Consider the following 21024-nt stretch of genomic DNA (forward strand, 5'->3'; position numbering starts at 1 on the left):
TCCACTTAAATTGCTCTAATGCATGTTGCGTGATAGTGAAGTCTCAAGCATAGATCAGACGAATGCTAGTGGATCAAGCTAGTGAATCTAACAACGACAACAATTTTAATAATTTGGAAGCACATATATTGAAATAATTAGTAGTATGGATTATATAGGATACACATGGGAGTGTCGTATAGGTGGACTCCTGGAGTGCTATACTACCCAAGGAATAGAAGGTCTCTCCATTTTATTTTATTTTTGCGAATAAGAAGGTCTCTCCATTGACAAGTGATTTTGCGAAATCACTAGTTAAGAGGTACCTCCGCGGAGGTCACTTCGCATCGCGCCCGAGCGCGACAAGTGTTGTGACTTTGTGCATTGGGAGGCTTTTCTGCTGCGCTCTATCGTTAACACATGGTGTGACGAGAGATGATCGTGCCTATTTACTGGTTTCCAGTTTCCCGGTTCAGGTTTTTCCCTATTATACTTTACTCCGTAAACCTTTTAGTTTTCTTAACTTACCTTTTCGTGTTCGTCGGTTTGTGTTTCTCCTTCTCCCTCGCACCGCTGTCACGTCATCTCACTTGTTTCCTCCATCTTTGTTGCCATACAACACTCGTCCCTCTCTTTGAGGGGTGTTGTCGGGTGCCACTAGACGGACAAGCGCAACGCGTCCACCTTGCTTGGTTAGAACGATGGATGAAGATGAAGACCTCCTACTCTTGGCTGAGCGATCATGATCCTGAAGTTGAGTTCCTTATTGTGTGAGTGTGTGTGTGCGCGCGCACGCTCTTGTGGTGTTGTTGTGTGTTTGTTGGTCTCATCTTCTCTCCCATAGAAGTTGGGGGCCTACTGTGCTCAGCCTGAGCTTTGTTAAATGTATTCTTCTTCTTCATCAATGAAATGCGACGCCATTGCTTTTCGTAAAAATAAAATCCAACAGTTGACGACTGGTGCATGCAACACAAACAAGATCTGGTCGTTGTTGGACACAAGAGTCAAGAGCAATAACCTAAATTGTCTGCTTTTTTTTGCGAGTGACCTAAACTGTCTGCATGACTAGGTACAAACCCATTTCTAATATTTGTTTTCCGTTTATACTCTCTCCTTGCCAAATTGTAGTGCACATAAAATTTGGTCAAAGTCAAAACTTACATAGTTTGACCTACTTAATGTTCATATTCTTTTCATATAGTTTTGGTCCAAATAGAAAAATTTATGAACATTTACGATACCAAATCAACTCTGCAGGATTCGTCAAGAAATATATTTTCATATAGTATGTATTTGGTATTCTTAATGTTCATATGCTTTTCAATAATTTTGGTCCAAGTTTAAAAGTTTGACATTGACCAAATTTTACAGGGACTATAATATGACAAAGTGGGAGTACGTCTGGTACAATCATTAATCATTGTACATATTTTACCATATTACTAGGACAACACTAACACCCACACGTGTGGTGGGAGCCAAACCCGCCCACATGACATATAACACACAGACTACGCCATGTCACCGCATGGATGCATGTGGAAATCTTTTGGGATTTTCAGTTTTTAAAATATTTTATCTCTTAAATGAAAAATTCAATTGAAGATCCGTTTTCACCATTAAATCCCTCGCGACGAGATTTTTGAAACTAGATCTCATATAAATATATTTCGACAATTTTTTTTGTTAAAAGTTGCCATGTCTATTGCACATGAATTGCCATGATGTTTACACTAAAATTGCCATGATATATTTAAGCTATTTTCTTCTACATTTAAAAGTAATTTTGACATATTATAAAATGGGGAATTAAGAAACTAGACTTGCCATGCACCATAAACTAAAATTGCCATGATACGTGCACTTAAAATTGCCATGGTTCATACAAAAAAATATTTTCATGGTCAAAGTACTGGAATTGCCATCATCGAAAACTAAAATTGCCATGATCTACAAACTAAAATTGCCACATGGCAACTTTAGTTTAAGCACTATGGCAACCACAGTGTAAACATCATGGCAACTTTTGGGGAAAAAAATTCATCGAAATATATCAACATGGGGTCTAGTTTTGAAGATCTCGTCGAGACAGATTTAATGATGAAAACGGATTTTTAATTCGCTTCTTTAATTAGTAGATAAAACATTTTTAGCCGAAAACCAAAAAGATTTATGCTGATGTCATCTGTTCATACGTGGCAAAATGAGTGGTGATGGAGGCGTGTGGGCGGTGTGCAAACGCCCACACGTGTGGGCGTTAGTTTTTCGTATTAGTAATAGTACAGTAGGACCCATCGCAAAAAAAAAAGTACAATAGGACACAATAACCACAGTACATTCCTGCGTTAGTTGCCTAGAATCAGTTTAGGGGAATCAAGGAATTTGACCCCTGCGAATAAGCCCTGAACAAAGTGAAATATCTTTGCGATCAGGGTGCGATCTCTCGGCTGCCTATAAATACATGGTGAGAGACTACGCTTGCTAGCACACACATCTACCTGTTCTATTTCCAACTCATTCTCTTCTTCCTCTACGTACGCGGAGCAATCGTATATATATTGTTCACTGCGAGCATGGCTTCTTCTTTCTTCGTCGCTTTCGCGGCTCTAGCCAGCAGCTGCCTTCTCCTCCTCCATTCGCGCAGCGTCTCAGGTTGGCTCGACAGCGGCGCGACGTGGTATTATCTCCGCGAAGGCGCCGGCACCGACGGTAGGTGTATAGTCGCATGGACTATGCATGCAGACCTCCATGATAAGGGTGCAATGCGTGCTAGGATGTGTATACATCAGCTATGTATGTGTACTGACTACTGAGTACTGACGTGTGCATGAGCGTGCTGCAGGTGGTGCGTGCGGGTACCAGGGCGACGTGGAGAAGCCGCCGTTCTCCTCCATAGTCACGGCGGCCGGCCCCTCCATCTTCAAGGACGGCAAAGGCTGCGGCGCTTGCTATCAGGTTAAATGCACCGGCAACGCCGCTTGCTTCGGCCGCCCGGTGACCGTGGTTGTCACAGATGAGTGCCCCGGCGGCGGGCCGTGTCTGGCCGAGGCTGCCCACTTCAACCTCAGCGGGAAGACGTTCGGCGCCATGGCCAAGCCCGGCCAAGCCGACAACCTCCGCGACGCCGGCAACATTAGAATCCAGTACGACCGGTATGCTCTCGCTAGCGCACACACTCATGCCTAGTGCTCGCCTCCGTGCATGTTCGTGTGATCCATCGATCGTTTGTCATCTCCTTGATTTCTTCGACCGCAGGGTTCCGTGCAAGTGGCGCGGGCTGGACATCGCCTTCAGAGTGAAGGCTGGCTCCAACCCGAACTATCTCGCGGTGCTCATCGATCAAGAGTCCGGCGACGGCGACCTGTCGGCGGTGGAGCTTCAGCACCGTGGTGGCAGCTGGGCGCCGATGCAGGAGTTCTTGGGCGCGGTGTGGAAGTACAGCTCCGGGTCCACCCTGCAGGCGCCCATATCGATCCGCCTCACCTCCAGCTCCGGCAAGAAACTCGTCGCCAGCAACGTCATCCCCTCCAGCTGGCAGGCCGACAGGACCTACCGATCCATCGTAAACTACTGATCGAGTGATTTATCAGTCTGTCGAGTATGTGTTAATCCGGCCGTGTACTTTCTGAAGTTGCTTTATATATAAAGCGGAATGAAAGCCTGTTTCGAGAGTATGTGTTAATTAGTTCTGTGCCTCTATATGTAACTAGTAATAATGTACGTGCAATGCACGTTTATATTAGGTGGGATATTAGTTGCACGTTATATTAGATAAGATGTATCTGTTGCACGTTGGTATTTGGTGAGATATCAATTACTTTTTCGCGGGAATGGTAGGATATTAATTACATGGCAGATTTCAAGGGATAGCGTTGAGTCAAACGTGTTTATAACCAATGGCAATGATGGGTAATTAGAGCGTTAAACGTGTTTGGTGCTCAACATTGGAGCGATTTGAACCGCTAGATAACATGATTTGACGGTCTTGATGGTTTGGATCTGCCCATTTGGGTATTTTTATATTGGTATAGATATAGATATAGATTCATGTCAATTTGGAAGAGTTGCTTTCATGCTTGAAAGATTGCCACTAACATGAAAAAATTTGTTTGCCTGAAATATTTGGCGGATCTGTTGTATACTTGTATATCTGTTTAAAACCCTCAAGATTAGCGCCAACTGAGTTGTTCTTCAATCCTTCGAGTAAGTTGAAATTCAATCAAAAAAACTCACTTAATTTAGGATTTAAAAGAAAGGAAAAGCATATTTTTCATCATTAAACTCTTGCGAAAGTTTACAAATCGCCGCTCAACTCCAAAAACATCAAAACTTAGTCTCTCAACTAATTAAACTAGATATGTTTCATCCTTGATAACACTTTGGTCAAAACCAGCAGCCAACTAAACCGGCTGGCTCATGGCCGATCAACAAAGCGGTGGCGTGCATGGGACAGGGCCAGGGCGCGGCGGGTGCTCGCCCAGAGCACGACCAGGCACATGGGAGCAGTGGCAGAGCGTGAACCAAATACTAGGTGGGGTCAAATGAGTGTATGACATAGAAAAGGGTAGGGTGATCAGAGACACCAGACGATTAGTAGAGCGATTAGCAGAAAAAATAAGCATATTTGGCAAAAATTCCACTACCAAGGGGTGGCCAGGGCCCGGAATTGTCCCCACCACGCTCCGCCACTGCAGGGGAGTGAACGGAGGAGGACGCGCGTGGGGCTGCAGGAGTGCGCGCAAGCGAGACTGCGACCAGGGGTGCACGCGGCTGTGGTGCAGGAGGCCGGCCCAGCTTGCGGCCATGGCGCACGGTGGCGTCGGCTCGAGGGGGAAAGGGGCTAGGTGGCATGGACGCCTCCTCCCCCTGTGCTTGGTGCATGCCATGGACGCCAGAGATTTATGAGGTCGACGAATAGAATCCAGAGAGCCTCAATTGTTGGCGCCCTTGTCATCTTCTCGGCCTCCTGGTGACCCGCTGTCGTGCCCTGCTCTCCTCCAGCGTGCCTCCTCTTTCTTTCTTTCTTCGTTTTTTCCTTTGTTTTCATCAGTTTTCTCGCTTTCATTCTTTTGAATTGGTTTCTTTGGTTTTTCATTCTTTTGTTTTTGTTTTCTTTCTTTTTCTTTTTGGGTTTCTTTGCTTTTCTTTAGTTTTTGTTGATTTTCATCGGTTCGTTTTTGTTCAATACATATTTTTCAGTACAGATTCAACATTTTTTATACATGTTTAATATTTTTTACATACATGATTAACATTTTTGAAATCTTATTTTTTGGATGTCTACTTTTTTTCCATACACATTGTACGTTTTTGGTATATATCTAATGTATTTTTCAAATAGAAGTTTTACATATTTTCATACATGGTCAACACTTTTGGTATACACACTTAACTTTTTTCAAATGTTTGATTAACATCTTTGAAGTGCAAGATTCACATTTTTTAATACATGGGCAATATTCTATACATATTTAACATTTTTCAAATGCTCGATTAACATTTTTCAAATATATTAAAAAAATAACACATGGTCAACATTTTCTACATACACATTTAGCATTTTTCAAATACTTGATTTTTTAGACGATTTCAAATACTTGAGTAACAGGTGAATTTTGGGCTCGGTTAAAAGAGCCGATGGCCCATTCAGGTGGCCCAGCCAGCCCGAACACCCCCTCCGGCGCGTCCCGCACCCGCAGACGCAGGAAGCACTCCCCCTGTTATCCAAGAAGTACACTTTTCCGGCGCCCCAAGGTCGACGGCCGCCTCCGCCCGCCCGCTCGCCGCCGCGACTCCTTCCTCCCCATGCGGCGTCCTCGGGCGATTCGATGACCATAGCATGTGGTTTCTCTCGCTTCCTCAGCACCACGCGCGTGCATTCCTCCACAAATCGCGTCCTCAGCCTCTGGTTCGCCTCCTGTCCCTGCTCATCCGCCTCCGCCTCCGCCTGCGCCTCGGAGCCGCCGGAGATTGCGGGTGACCCGGATACCGTCAGGGAAGGGCGGGCGGAGATATTCGCGGACAAGTCCAATTCGGTCTTCTTCAACAAGGCTCAGGTCTCGCCTCCTTTGCTTCCTGTCTACGTGTGCTGTAGATTTGATTTTCTTTTGTCAAGCTGGTGCCATTGCTGCTTCACCTGATGGTTGCACGAACAGTAGTGCAGTCGTTCATTCTGGAAAATAATAGTAGTGGTCATCTGTTTGATGATTTCGGTTCATTTCGTTAGAACTGCAAGAATTACGGACTAAACAAGTTGCTAATATACTGCTAGAACCCATGGCTACTGTAGCTTCGCTGTCAAACAGTATCATCTCAACTCACAAAAGAACAATTTACCGTAGTTACTATTCAATATTCCCTTTGGAAATTCGAATTTTGGTCTGATGGTAGCTTTAGAAATATGTATGTGTAAGTTCTTTGTACTTATGAATTCAGTTCTCGCCAGGTTAACAACAGAGACCTTTCCATTGCCGTATTGAGATGGTTTGTTTTGAAAAGACAGGAAGAGCATGATGCCCAATTAAAAGGTATCCGTCTGGACACAATTCACACTGCTAGTTTACAAACCTTTTCCGTTTAAAAGGTACACCAATGCTTGAGCGATTTCTGTGATGAAGCAGGCAGGCGTGCTGATATACCGCCGGAGCAGCATGCCGATGGATTAGACCCTGCTACAACAGGTTCTGAAGACACTGCATTGAGAAAGGAATCGAGCCTTAAAGCACCTAAAGTTCTTGAGGTGCATTTATGAAGTCCTGTTGTTTAATAATGATCAGTTCAAGCTGTGATGTGCTATGATATAGCATATTTCTTCTGGAAGTTCTCCCATTTTTAAATTATGTACATAACCTTAGTATGGCAGTAGTATTTGCATAAACAATGCTGATCTTTTCACTTCAGATCCTTCTTATCATGAATTTTGTAGGCTTTGGCTGCATCAGGGTTAAGAGCTATCCGATATGCACTTGAGGTGGATGGAATTGGGGAAGTTATAGCTCTTGACAATAATGAAGGTACATTCTGATATCTCTGTCAGGATGTTGCAGATGACTTCTCAGAAATCTTTGGAGTCCTTGGAAATAACACCCTATTTTATGTCTGATGATGCTAAACATTTGTTTGATTAACTGCAGTTGCTATAGAATCCTGTAAGAGAAATATCTATCACAATGGCATTCTTGCATCTTCGAAGGTGGTACCACATCTTGCTGACGCTCGCATTTACATGCTCACTCACCCTAAAGAATTTGATGTGGTATGGCTTTACTACTTTACTTTAATAGAAACGTAACTCTCCAATCATTTGTTATGTATCAGTTTAAGTGCCAAGGGAAATTAAATGGCAGTTACACATTTTTGGACAAGTAACTATTGTATTTGCTATATTACTTCATATTTGTGTTCCTGACTGAGTAGAAAATCAAATCAAGCAGATATAAATTATGGTTCTGTATATAAGCTGGGAAATTCAAAACTCAGTGTCGTATAATTTAGTATTGCCTAACTTTTTTGCATATCACGCTGCAATGCTACAATCCTACAAAATTAAGAAACAAAAACCATATAGTCGATATGATTACTTGTGTGAATCTGTTTCTAGACACTTGCAGCGTGTCAATACTGTAATGCCTTATGTCTTGCATAGAAATCAAACACTTGGTGTACCAAGATTTTTTTTATATTTACTTTCTTACATATAGGAAATACTGGCATAGCGCACTCACATCATTGATGTCATATGGCTATTCCTCTGTTTATAAATATTAAGTATGTGAATTTTGGTATGTATGGTATCCATACACATAAAGTTTAACTATTATGTTTTGCAATATTGCTGTGGACAATGGCCCCGGCAGTAAGAGTATCATGGTGGCAGCAGCAACTGCAGGTGCGGCAAGAACGGCCAGTGTGTCCAGCACTCCAGCAGCAAGATGGTCAGGTTATTCGGGAGTCAGAAACCAATACCAGTAGCAGCGTTCCGTTAGAGTCCGGTGTCCAGCAAAAATCAGGAAGTTGAATCTGTAATCAATTGGGAAGTATGTTAGAGATTGAGTCAGTTAGTAGAAGTATAGTATGTATCCCAGTGAGCTTAGTTGGTAATTGGTTCAGACATCTCTTTATATAGATGTTATTCTTATCCCCATTCTAGTATCTCATCTTTTCACGCTGGGCCGTCCTGGCCATCTTCTCTGCGGAGTAGCTTCATGACACTACCAAAGAAGTCTAAAAGGACAGTGTTATGAATGTACTTTTGGTGAATGATGACAGGTCTATTTGTCACCTTTCCATGCAACCAATATAGATATTTCTGTATGTTGTCAAAGTTAGCGAATTTTGATTGCACACATGCCAGGGTGACACATTGACCAACAGAACTACTTCTTTGCAGTAAATTGTTAAAATCATATCATATCCTCTTGTTTTGTTGCCATCTGCACGTGGTCACTTTTCCTCACGTTTGAGGATAATATGCATCCATATCATGCTGTATTGATGTCCTATATACTTGCTGAATCAGGTTGATCTTGATCCTTATGGATCACCAGCTGCATTCCTTGATTCAGCAGTTCAATGTGTTGCAGATGGTGGTATCTTGATGTGCTCAGCTACAGACATGGCAGTGCTTGCCGGGGGCAATGCAGAAGTTTGTTTTTCCAAGTCAGTTTAATATTCAATTATCAATCATAAACTGCGTGACTACATCATTTAATTCTTACCATATCAGTTATCTATACCTGCAGATATGGTTCTTATCCAGTAAGAGGCAAATACCGCCATGAGATGGCCTTGAGGATTCTTCTTGCCTGCATGGAGGTCAGACCTGAGAGTCTCTTCTATTCACATAATCATTATGACGACCCATCAATTCATTTTCCTTGTTTTCCTTGCAGTCACATGCGATCCGCCACAAGCGCTATATAGTTCCTGTCATATCAGTGCACATGGATTTCTACATTAGGGTTTTTGTGCGAATCTTCACGTTGTCTCCTGCCTCTGCCTCTCCATGGTGTTTGTAATATGGTTTCACACAAATTGATCTTACCAATGTGCCTCTTTCACTGTGCAGGTCAGCTAGCACGGTGAAAAGCTCACCTCTCAAATTTTCACATGTATATCAGTGTGTTGGTTGCAATTCATTTCACTTACAAAATGTTGGAAGAATAAACTCAAAGGTAGACTTCTCTTTTCTTGTTTCATTTTTTTGCATGGCATGCTTATGGATATGATCCTCTGATCCAGGATAAGAGGAATATTCCTCTACCAAATTTTTGCCCTACTGTGCCTCAAGAGTGTTCTGAGTGTGGCGGTAAATTTGTTATGGGGGGGCCTATATGGAGTGATCCAATACATGACAGGGATTGGGCTACTTCCATTTTATCAAATATACGAGCAACGAGTGGTTTATATGAAGCTTATGCAAAAATTTCAGCTATACTAACGTCAGTATCAGAGGTACTATTTTGCTTTGTCTTCTCATTTGGTTATGCTTATGTTGTTTGATGATTGTATGCTAGAGAAAATGGAACATGAACAGGACTAAAAGTGTACAGATTAGTGAACTTTAATGCTTTTAATACATTATTTTTTTAGAAAGGCGCTGATAGGCTAGAAGCTATTTGCGGATGTGCATATATTCTTATTCATTACTTGAATGATATATGTACAAGGGCCAATGGGCATGCAAATATATTTGCACTTAAATCACTTTGTATGGTTATTTTTAGTGTCAGGCTCGGGTTTTGTGTAGTAAAATACCTCATATCTCTGTAAGGCGAAGTCACTAACAAAAAGAAAAAAAGAACAATAATACTGAATAAATTCTTGATTTTGTTGATAGTGAAAATGAACTTTCCGTTAGAATAAAAGGCCAGCAGAATGGCTGCCCACTGGTTGAGTATCACTGTATCAGGATTCGTTCCAGTGCACCGATGCGTTAACTGGAGGAGGTCTACGCATGCTACATGGTTACACACTCCGCAATAGAAACTCATATGGAAACAGTTAATGCCGGTGTCCAGCATTATCCTTGCTTTTTTGAGTATAACTTTTAACCCTTGGTTTACACACTCCTCCAATTGAAGTGATATGGACTTGCTTGCATCTGATTCTAGAAAGGTGTCAAACATTCCCAGACCAAAAGGTAGCGACAAATCTTTATGTAAATGGCCTGCCTGATATGCATTCTGGAAACCCATTGGATGCCCTGTGTTGTGTGTAACATCCCAGATATCTCCCCTACCTGGTGAAAGCTACCGCACTACCTGATTACCACCGAATCTGGACATGTTGAGAATGATTAACTGTGTGATTGATTAATTGAGTCATATGGATGTTATCTGTTATAATTCTAAATTGTCTGCCGTGGATGTCCCCATAAACACAGGAGGCTTTGCCAAATTTGAGTATTTCGTAGAGTTGGTGGTAATCAGATAGTGTGTTAACATCGCCAGGTAGGGGAGATACCTGGGATATTATACTGTGCTCAGAATCTGCAAAAAAAACAAAAACGAGAATGTCAGAATCTGCAACTTGCACCAGAACAATGCCATTCCTGACAACAATCTGTCTACCACGATATGTATCTGGTAGGAAAGAACATCAACCTTCACTCTCAGCAGCTGGTATCCTTCATGCCACACCAACTTTATTTCTGGCAATTTGGAATACCATTTCCACCAAGCAGGTCAGCTCTTCTTGGGAGCCATAACCTCTAGTTCTTAGACATGATGTTATGCTAAAATAAATGGCCCGATTTGAAATAGCATGCATTAAAACAAAGAATCTCTGAATCAAACATACAGTGAGATGTTAACATTCTGTTGTTTATATTGGATCCATAAATCACAAGGGATTTTCTTGTGCAGGAATTGCCCAATGCACCTTTATTCGTCAGTCTTCACAGTATATGTGCAACATTGAAGTGCACCAATCCAACCATGGTTATGTTTCATTCGGCTATAAGAAATGCTGGGTATCAAATATCGGGTAGCCATGCGGATCCGCTAGCTCTGAAAACAGATGCGCCAATGTCTGTAATTTGGGACATCATGCGATGTTGGGTATGATAGAAATCTCAGATTTTCTTGGTTAATCAGACACAGCAGACTGTTTCCTTAATTGGCTTCCTGTGCCTGCAGGTCAAGCTTCACCCGGTAAAATCTCAACCTGAGAATCTTCCAGGTAGCAGGATACTTTCCCAAGAGCCTCAATTGCAGGTATAGATCATAAAACACAGCTTTGTATCCTTTTATGAACATGAGAAGTAAAATGTTTCTATGCAAAAATGAGTTACATATGCTTGCAATTTATTTGCTTATTTTAAGCTTGAATTTTTACTTTATGGTGTTGTGATCAGACATCAGAAGCTTGTGTTTATTTGTTGTATTAATCTGACAGAACTATGTGAAGGTAACCATGAGTGACTTGGACACAGTATTAGTATTCCACTCTTGTTAAGCTTGAGCTGAGCTAAGGGCTCTTCTCATTAACGGCGCTCTGTTTCCCGAATGTTTTAATCGTTGTCTGAATGTTATGTTTAAATGAAAGCAAGCCATTCCTTGTACTGTTGGTGTTTGGTTTTATGTATCTCTGTTTTTCCTAGCACTAGTAAGCTCTCTGCTGGGATTTCAATTGGTACAAGTAACCAGAAGTGATCAATTTTTACTGGGTCCTAGCTCTCTCCTGGTAGAACCCTGTCTATTTTGCTGGTTTTAAATGTCTCTGGATACTTTGGTCAAAATTATAGAAACCCAGCTGAAATCTCCGAAACCATCTGTAGAGACACCTCAAATTATTGTGCACAGAGACCTAATACTGACCTGATGTTGCGCTAACTGGAAGCATACAAACTGTTTTATTTTTTTATTGGTTTAGAAGGATCAATTATTGCTCTGTTTTGCACACCAGTCACAGTTTAGCCACCACTTTGTTCATTCCATATGTTAAGGTAGGTGTTTTCCCTTCGCCGACATATATTCCCCGACTTCCCGTGTAGTGATTATTCCAGAAATATGCTTATCTGTGGACAGATGTTATATAAACTAAGCAATTATACAATTCGACCTTTCATACTTCTGAAGCCTCTGTTATTCCATTCAGTATTCCAGTTGATTTCAGTGATTACTTTCCTATATCTAATTTGTGTCCCTTTTTTTTTACTCGTTTGACAACTACCAGGCATCGTTCTCTCAAGCAACTGGGGGTTTAGTTGCACGGAAGAGCCCAAGATTTCTACCTAATCCTGAAAAACACTGGGGTCCTAAGATGAAGGCCGGTAGACCACTGAAGATACTTCCCATTGACAAATTGTAACTTTTTTTTTCTACTCTTGCTACACGAAGCTGGACATGTGACATTCTTTTTTATTCTGAAATGGAACATAGAGAAAATTCTGAAAATCTAATCTATAGCCGTGTCCACACTTGCTACCCGGTGCGGCGGGTTTCTGTTGATTCTGGGATGTGAACCTAAGCACCTCACTGAACCAGCCCACATGAAGAGGTTGGTCGAGGGTATATGATCCCTCAGATGAGTATATGTAACCGAATGCTGAACCTGGTTGGTGGTTTCATTACATACGGAGCCGGGGAGGGCCTCCCTGTTTTTTCTAAAAAACAATAACTGATGCATGCTCTGTAAATATGACATTGTTCTTTGGTCTCCTTCGAGCTCGTCATGCTGACTTACCTATCAAGTGACTGAATGGCCAGCCATCTATGCTGCACATTAGTGAGAGCACAGATGGGGTATGATGCAGGGAAACACCGTGCCAAAGAGGAGGAACTAGCAAGTGTAAAATACAGGTGGTGTTGGTTAATTCACGAAAGGGTCGATGCTCTCACCATTATCTACTCTCCAAATACTCCCTCTGTTTTTTTTACTTTGCATATAAGTTTTCTCTCAAGTCAAACTTCATCAAGTTTGACCAAAATTATAGGAAAAAATATCAACATTCATCATATCAAATAAATGTAATGCATCATGAAATTATATTTTATATTGTACTCCCTCCGTTCCTAAATATAAGTCTTTGTAGAGATTTCACTATGGACTACATACGGAGCAAAATGAGTGAATCTACACTCTAAAATGCATCTATATACATCCGTATGTGGTTCATGGTGAAATCTCTATAAAGACTTATATTTAGGAACGGAGGGAGTATATCTTTAATATTATAGACATTCATACTTTTAAGTATAACTTTGGTCAAAATTTATGAAGTTTGTATTCCTACAAATAAGCTTTGCTAGGCCAAGGAAGAGCCCTTCTTTGGTTCAGTGATTAACAACTATCCATTTGTCCGAGGAATTTGAGCACACAAGGAATAAGGTGATTCCAAACAAGCGCCACACTTGCTTAGCAAGCATTGCCAAGTTAAAAGAGTGAATACCTCGAAACCTTCGCCCACAAAAAAAATCTCAAAACCTCATACCAGATTTATTGTTGGGAAAGCATAACTTTCATCACGCCCACCAATGTATTTTCTTGATGTGTCCGTTGTCCCTCACTATAAGTTGTGTCGTTAGATATAGCTTTGCAGACCTCTTTCAGCCAAAAAGAAAAAAAAATTGAAACATGGGCAAAAGGTTTTTCCGCATTTCAATACTTAAGAAGAAGCTTAAAGGTTAGAACACACGCCCGAGGGCGCCAAAACGACCTTAAAAGAACTACTGTTGCGACATCACGATTGTGTTGAAATGTTTCGCACCGGCGATGGCCCAACGAGCAGCCTCTCGGCGGATGTTGGCGAGGATAGCCATCGGCGAAGCGTGCACATTCTGGAACACCCTTGCCTTCCTCTCAGTTTCAGATTCCCCAAAATCCTAACCTATGGGCGTGATTAGGGGAGCGCCTGTCGAGGCGATTTCGAGGCGACCGGAGGCGGGATCCTGCGATCCGGTGATTACGACGGGAGATTCTGATCGAGAAGAAGGAGATGGATCAGGAAAAGGATTGAGGACGCAGTGGGGAAGAGAGGATCCACTAGGGTTGAGGGATGAGTGGATCAAAACCAGAGAGGCGGTCAAGCGGATCGCAGGGCGAAGGAGGGCAGCCGACGGCAATAGACAGATGATCACCGGGGACAAGGGATTACCTTCCCCAGTACTATGGAGAAAATCAAGAATAAGGTAGATCAGATGAGAAAGGATTTGTCGGGAAGATTGATGGACGGAATTCATGAGCGTATAGTTGAGGGCGGTGAAGGACCAAAGCAGAGGGATCCCCAAGATAAGGATGCAGATCATATCGACAAAGAGATTGCTCATACAACAAAGGAAAGAGACCAGAAGTTGCCTGCAACAAGAAGATCTGTGCCAAGTATTGAGGATAAGTCTGGGTGTATAAAGAGTCCGGTCGTGGCAGAGAATCCACCTCACCTTTCATCCAGTCCACACAAAGACATATACACCAAGAGCGGTTTTGCAATGGCGGATCGGTATCTGGGCAAAAACAAGGCGACGATGATCTCCGGTGAGGAGGTCGACTCCAGCGGCAAGGAAGAGCTGGGCTCACGGCCGCTGCTTCGCGGCGGCTCATCAAGGGGCCGGGACGACCTGTATCGCACCCCCGCTGGCCTTCGAGAGGCGAACCAGGTGGTGGCCCCTAGTTTCCCAGTGAACATGGGGGCGCCGGCACCAAGCGTGGTGGAACTGGACCTCTCTAGGGAGAGAGAGGCCATGCGCTCCAGGTGGATCGCAATCGGGCTGTTCTTCTCGGTGCAGCTTTTCAGCATCGGGGGACTTTTCGGCGAGCTCAGAGGCAAGGGTGGGCTGAGGGGTCGCCTCAGCTACACCTCACTGAAGAACAACCGTTTCCTGCTTGAGTTCGAGCGGGAGGGCGATCTCCGGTTCATCCTCAACAATGGACCATGGACGCATAAGGGCGATGCCTTCCTCATGGTGGAGGTGGATGGCAGCGCCCGCCCGGGTGACGTCGAGGTCGCCCACATGCCGATCTGGGTGCGCATCTTCGACGCCCCCCAATCATGCTCTTTGAACACGTTGCTCGGGAGCTTGGAGCAGAACTTGGTAAGGTTCTGGAGGTAGATGCGGATAGGGAAGGTAGGATTTGGGGGGACTACATGAGGGTCCGCATAAACCATGATGTCGATGAACCCCTCCGTAGCGAACTAGAATCACATGATCTGGCCAAGGGCAAAGTGTATGTACTGAATGTCAAGTATGAGAGGTTGCCTAGGTTTTGTTGTTATTGTGGTCACCTTGGACATGGGCAGCGCGACTGTAAGCTGCCGGAGGACCTCCAAGAGATGAGGTTCCCGGCAGCACTGCGCTCGTCCCCGTTCAGAAGGAGCAACCACAGGGGTGGGTTTGTAGTGCCAGAGGCAAGTAGCGCCCGTCGATTTCTGCACTTTGGGACAGAAGACACCGGACCGGCAAAGACAGCACCGGCAAGGATAGCAACTGAGAAATACAACTCCGTGCCGGATGATGTGCTGACCGACCCGCTGGTGCAAAAGGCTATTGAAGCGGTTAGTGCATTCAGGTTGGATGCAGAAAGGATCAGGCAAGCGGGGCAAGGGCTGGTATCACAGTATGCTGGTCTAGATGGTGCTAAAGCAGCTGGTGCTATAACGAAGACGACAGATGAAGACGGGACGAGCTCTATACCCACCACCCCTATTCATGATCCAGCAGCATATCAGGCCAAAGAAGAACAGATGAGCCTCCCCCAAGGTCCACCACCTCCACTCCAGGTCACTGTGTTGGGGAACGTAGTAATTTCAAAAAAATTCCTACGCACAAGCAAGATCATGGTGATGCATAGCAACGAGAGGGGAGAGTGTTGTCCACGTACCCTCGTAGACCGAAAGCGAAAGCGTTTATCACAACGCGGTTGATGTAGTCGTACGTCTTCACGATCTGACCGATCAACTACCGAACGCACGGCACCTCCGAGTTCAGCGCACGTTCAGCTCGATGACGTCCCTCGAACTCCGATCTAGCCGAGTGTTGAGGGAGAGTTTCGTCAGCACGACGGCGTGGTGACGATGATGATGTTCTATCGACGCAGGGCTTCGCCTAAGCTCTGCAACGATATTATCGAGGTGTAATATGGTGGAGGGGGGCACCGCACACGGCTAAAATATCGTATATCAAGTGTGTCTAGAGGTGCCCCCCTGCCCCCGCATATAAAGGAGCAAGGGGGAGGCCGGCTGCCTTTGGGCGCGCCAAGGAGAGGGGGGGAGTCCTCTTCCTAGTAGGAGTAGGACTCCCCTTTCCTAGTCCAACTAGGAAGAGAGGGGGGGGAAGGAAAGAGAGGGAGAGGGAGAGGGAAAGAGGGGCTGCGCCCCCTCCCCTAGTCCAATTCGGACTCCTCATGGGGGGGCGCCACCTCCTGGCTGCTGCCCTCTCTCTCCCCTCAAGGCCCACTAAGGCCCAATACTTCCCCGGGGGGTTCCGGTAACCCCTCCGGCACTCCGGTTTTATCCGAAACTTCTCCGGAACACTTCCGGTGTCCGAATATAGTCTTCCAATATATCAATCTTTATGTCTCGACCATTTCGAGACTCCTCGTCATGTCCGTGATCACATCCGGGACTCCGAACAACCTTCGGTACATCAAAACATATAAACTCATAATATAACTATCATCGTAACTTTAAGCGTGCGGACCCTACGGGTTCGAGAACTATGTAGACATGACTGAGACACCTCTCCGGTCAATAACCAATAGCGGAACCTGGATGCTCATATTGGTTCCTACATATTCTACGAAGATCTTTATCGGTCAGACCGCATAACAACATACGTTGTTCCCTTTGTCATCGGTATGTTACTTGCCCGAGATTCGATCGTCGGTATCTCGATACCTAGTTCAATCTCGTTACCGGCAAGTCTCTTTACTCGTTCCGTAATACATCATCCCGCAACTAACTCATTAGTCACAATGCTTGCAAGGCTTATAGTGATGTGCATTACTGAGTGGGCCCAGAGATACCTCTCCGACAATCGGAGTGACAAATCCTAATCTCGAAATACGCCAACCCAACAAGTACCTTTGGAGACACCTGTAGAGCACCTTTATAATCACCCATTTACGTTGTGACGTTTGGTAGCACACAAAGTGTTCCTCCGGTAAACGGGAGTTGCATAATCTCATAGTCATAGGAACATGTATAAGTCATGAAGAAAGCAATAGCAACATACTAAACGATCGGGTGCTAAGCTAACGGAATGGGTCAAGTCAATCACGTCATTCTCCTAATGAGGTGATCCCGTTAATCAAATGACAACTCATGTCTATGGCTAGGAAACATAACCATCTTTGATTAACGAGCTAGTCAAGTAGAGGCATACTAGTGACACACTGTTTGTCTATGTATTCACACATGTATTATGTTTCCGGTTAATACAATTCTAGCATGAATAATAAACATTTATCATGATATAAGGAAATAAATAATAACTTTATTATTGCCTCTAGGGCATATTTCCTTCAGTCTCCCACTTGCACTAGAGTCAATAATCTAGATTACACAGTAATGATTCTTACACCCATGGAGTCTTGGTGCTGATCATGTTTTGCTCGTGGAAGAGGCTTAGTCAACGGGTCTGCAACATTCAGATCCGTATGTATCTTGCAAATTTCTATGTCTCCCACCTGGACTAAATCCCGGATGGAATTGAAGCGTCTTTTGATGTGCTTGGTTCTCTTGTGAAATCTGGATTCCTTTGCTAAGGCAATTGCACCAGTATTGTCACAAAAGATTTTCATTGGTCCCGATGCACTAGGTATGACACCTAGATCGGATATGAACTCCTTCATCCAGACTCCTTCATTTGCTGCTTCCGAAGCAGCTATGTACTCCGCTTCACACGTAGATCCCGCCACGACACTTTGCTTAGAACTGCACCAACTGACAGCTCCACCGTTCAATGTAAATACGTATCCGGTTTGCGATTTAGAATCGTCCGGATCAGTGTCAAAGCTTGCATCAACGTAACCACTTACGATGAGCTCTTTGTCACCTCCATAAACGAGAAACATATCCTTAGTCCTTTTCAGGTATTTCAGGATGTTCTTGACCGCTGTCCAGTGATCCACTCCTGGATTACTTTGGTACCTCCCTGCTAAACTTATAGCAAGGCACACATCAGGTCTGGTACACAGCATTGCATACATGATAGAGCCTATGGCTGAAGCATAGGGAACATCTTTCATCTTCTCTCTATCTTCTGCAGTGGTCGGGCATTGAGTCTTACTCAATCTCACACCTTGTAGTACAGGCAAGAACCCTTTCTTTGCTTGATCCATTTTGAACTTCTTCAAAACTTTGTCAAGGTATGTGCTTTGTGAAAGTCCAATTAAGCGTCTTGATCTATCTCTATAGATCTTAATGCCTAATATATATGCAGCTTCACCGAGGTCTTTCATTGAAAAACTCTTATTCAAGTATCCCTTTATGCTATCCAGAAATTCTATATCATTTCCAATCAGCAATATGTCATCCACATATAATATCAGAAATGCTACTGAGCTCCCACTCACTTTCTTGTAAATACAGGCTTCTCCAAAAGTCTGTATAAAACCAAATGCTTTGATCACACTATCAAAGCGTTTATTCCAACTCCGAGAGGCTTGCACCAGTCCATAAATGGATCGCTGGAGCTTGCACACTTTGTTAGCTCCCTTTGGATCGACAAAACCTTCCGGTTGCATCATATACAACTCTTCTTCCAGAAATCCATTCAGGAATGCAGTTTTGACATCCATTTGCCAAATTTCATAATCATAAAATGCGGCAATTGCTAACATGATTCGGACAGACTTAAGCATCGCTACGGGTGAGAAGGTCTCATCGTAGTCAATCCCTTGAACTTGTCGAAAACCTTTCGCAACAAGTCGAGCTTTATAGACAGTAACATTACCATCAGCGTCAGTCTTCTTCTTGAAGATCCATTTATTTTCAATGGCTTGCCGACCATCGGGCAAGTCAACCAAAGTCCATACTTTGTTCTCATACATGGATCCCATCTCGGATTTCATGGCTTCAAGCCATTTTGCGGAATCTGGGCTCACCATCGCTTCTTCATAGTTCGTAGGTTCGACATGGTCTAGTAACATAACCTCCAGAACAGGATTACCGTACCACTCTGGTGCAGATCTTGATCTAGTTGACCTACGAGGTTCAGTAATAACTTGATCTGAAGTTTCATGATCATTATCATTAACTTCCTCACTAGTTGGTGTAGGTGTCGCAGAAACTGATTTCTGCGATGATCTACTTTCCAATAAGGGAGCAGGTACAGTTACCTCATCAAGTTCTACTTTCCTCCCACTCACTTCTTTCGAGAGAAACTCCTTCTCTAGAAAGGATCCATTCTTAGCAACGAATATCTTGCCTTCGGATCTGTGATAGAAGGTGTACCCAACAGTCTCCTTTGGGTATCCTATGAAGACACATTTCTCCGATTGAGGTTCGAGCTTATCAGGTTGAAGTTTCTTCACATAAGCATCGCAACCCCAAACTTTAAGATACGACAACTTTGGTTTCTTGCCAAACCATAGTTCATAAGGTGTCGTCTCAACGGATTTCGATGGTGTCCTATTTAGAGTGAATGCAGCCGTCTCTAAAGCATAACCCCAAAACGATAGCGGTAAATCAGTAAGAGACATCATAGATCGCACCATATCTAATAAAGTGCGATTACGACGTTCGGACACACCATTACGCTGTGGTGTTCCGGGTGGCGTGAGTTGCGAAACTATTCCGCATTGTTTCAAATGTAGGCCAAACTCGTAACTCAAATATTCTCCTCCACGATCTGATCGTAGAAACTTTATTTTCTTGTTATGATGATTTTCAACTTCACTCTGAAATTCTTTGAACTTTTCAAATGTTTCAGACTTATGTTTCATTAAGTAGATATACCCATATCTGCTCAAATCATCTGTGAAGGTGAGAAAATAACGATATCCGCCACGAGCATCAATATTCATCGAACCACATACATCTGTATGTATGATTTCCAATAAATCTGTTGCTCTCTCCATAGTTCCGGAGAACGGTGTTTTAGTCATCTTGCCCATGAGGCACGGTTCGCAAGTACCAAGTGATTCATAATCAAGTGATTCCAAAAGTCCATCAGTATGGAGTTTCTTCATGCGCTTTACACCGATATGACCTAAACGGCAGTGCCACAAATAAGTTGCACTGTCATTATCAACTCTGCATCTTTTGGCTTCAACATTATGAATATGTGTGTCACTACTATCGAGATTCATTAAAAATAGACCACTCTTCAAGGGTGCATGACCATAAAAGATATTATTCATATAAATAGAACAACCATTATTTTCCGATTTAAATGAATAACCGTCTCGCATCAAACAAGATCCAGATATAATGTTCATGCTCAACGCTGTCACCAAATAACAATTATTTAGGTCTAATACTAATCCCGAAGGTAGATGTAGAGGTAGCGTGCCGACGGCGATCACATCGACTTTGGAACCATTTCCCACGCGCATCGTCACCTCGTCCTTAGCCAATCTTTGCTCAATCCGTAGCCCCTGTTTCGAGTTGCAAATATTAGCAACAGAACTAGTATCAAATACCCAGGTGCTACTGCGAGCATTAGTAAGGTACACATCAATAACATGTATATCACATATACCTTTGTCAACCTTGCCATCCTTCTTATCCGCCAAATACTTGGGGCAGTTCCGCTTCCAGTGTCTAATCTGCTTGCAGTAGAAGCACTCAGTTTCAGGCTTAGGTCCAGACTTGGGTTTCTTCTCCTGAACAGCAACTTGCTTGCTGTTTTTCTTGAAGTTCCCCTTCTTCTTCCCTTTGCCCTTTTTCTTGAAACTAGTGGTTTTACTGACCATCAACACTTGATGCTCCTTTTTGATTTCTACCTCCGCTGCCTTTAGCATTGCGAAGAGCTCGGGAATTGTCTTATTCATCCCTTGCATGTTATAGATCATCACGAAGCTCTTGTAGCTTGGTGGCAGTGATTGAAGAATTTTGTCAATGACGCTATCATCCGGAAGATTAACTCCCAGTTGAATCAAGTG

General features: G+C 43.5%; 2 protein-coding genes across 3 annotated transcripts; both read left to right on the plus strand.

Moving 5' to 3' along the window:
• The first annotated feature begins 2552 nt into the window (after window positions 1-2552).
• Window positions 2553-3553, plus strand: LOC123048703 (putative expansin-B14). The gene is made up of 3 exons (XM_044471746.1): window positions 2553-2688; window positions 2822-3131; window positions 3235-3553. Exons 1-3 carry the CDS (start codon window positions 2553-2555, stop codon window positions 3551-3553), a joined length of 765 nt encoding a protein of 254 aa, XP_044327681.1.
• Window positions 3554-5657: 2104 nt separating this feature from the next.
• LOC123051549 (probable tRNA (guanine(26)-N(2))-dimethyltransferase 1) lies at window positions 5658-12382 on the plus strand. Of its 2 annotated transcripts, XM_044474451.1 has the most exons (13): window positions 5662-6035; window positions 6425-6506; window positions 6600-6718; window positions 6905-6992; window positions 7113-7234; window positions 8498-8637; window positions 8721-8793; window positions 8871-8959; window positions 9047-9152; window positions 9220-9432; window positions 10845-11039; window positions 11118-11195; window positions 12157-12382. In XM_044474451.1, exons 1-13 carry the CDS (start codon window positions 5808-5810, stop codon window positions 12289-12291), a joined length of 1668 nt encoding a protein of 555 aa, XP_044330386.1. In that variant the 5' UTR covers window positions 5662-5807; the 3' UTR covers window positions 12292-12382. The 2 variants fall into 2 exon arrangements, 1 of the variants encoding a protein (XP_044330386.1); XR_006424200.1 differs by lacking the exons at window positions 11118-11195; window positions 12157-12382 and adding an exon at window positions 10364-10663 and having other exon boundaries at window positions 5658-6035.
• Window positions 12383-21024: the final 8642 nt, after the last annotated feature.

This window comes from Triticum aestivum, chromosome 2D, assembly GCF_018294505.1.
Source record: "Triticum aestivum cultivar Chinese Spring chromosome 2D, IWGSC CS RefSeq v2.1, whole genome shotgun sequence".
Lineage (NCBI taxonomy): Eukaryota > Viridiplantae > Streptophyta > Magnoliopsida > Poales > Poaceae > Triticum > Triticum aestivum.

Excerpts from the sequence above, each read along its gene's own strand:
- LOC123048703 (XM_044471746.1), top strand. The coding sequence starts at position 2,553 with ATGGCTTCTTCTTTCTTCGTCGCTTTCGCGGCTCTAGCCAGCAGCTGC. Across the intron at positions 2,689-2,821 it reads CGAAGGCGCCGGCACCGACG|GTGGTGCGTGCGGGTACCAG; the intron begins GTAGGTGTATAG and ends AGCGTGCTGCAG. Across the intron at positions 3,132-3,234 it reads ATTAGAATCCAGTACGACCG|GGTTCCGTGCAAGTGGCGCG; the intron begins GTATGCTCTCGC and ends CTTCGACCGCAG.
- LOC123051549 (XM_044474451.1), top strand. The coding sequence starts at position 5,808 with ATGACCATAGCATGTGGTTTCTCTCGCTTCCTCAGCACCACGCGCGTG. Across the intron at positions 6,993-7,112 it reads AGCTCTTGACAATAATGAAG|TTGCTATAGAATCCTGTAAG; the intron begins GTACATTCTGAT and ends GATTAACTGCAG. Across the intron at positions 9,433-10,844 it reads TACTAACGTCAGTATCAGAG|GAATTGCCCAATGCACCTTT; the intron begins GTACTATTTTGC and ends TTTCTTGTGCAG.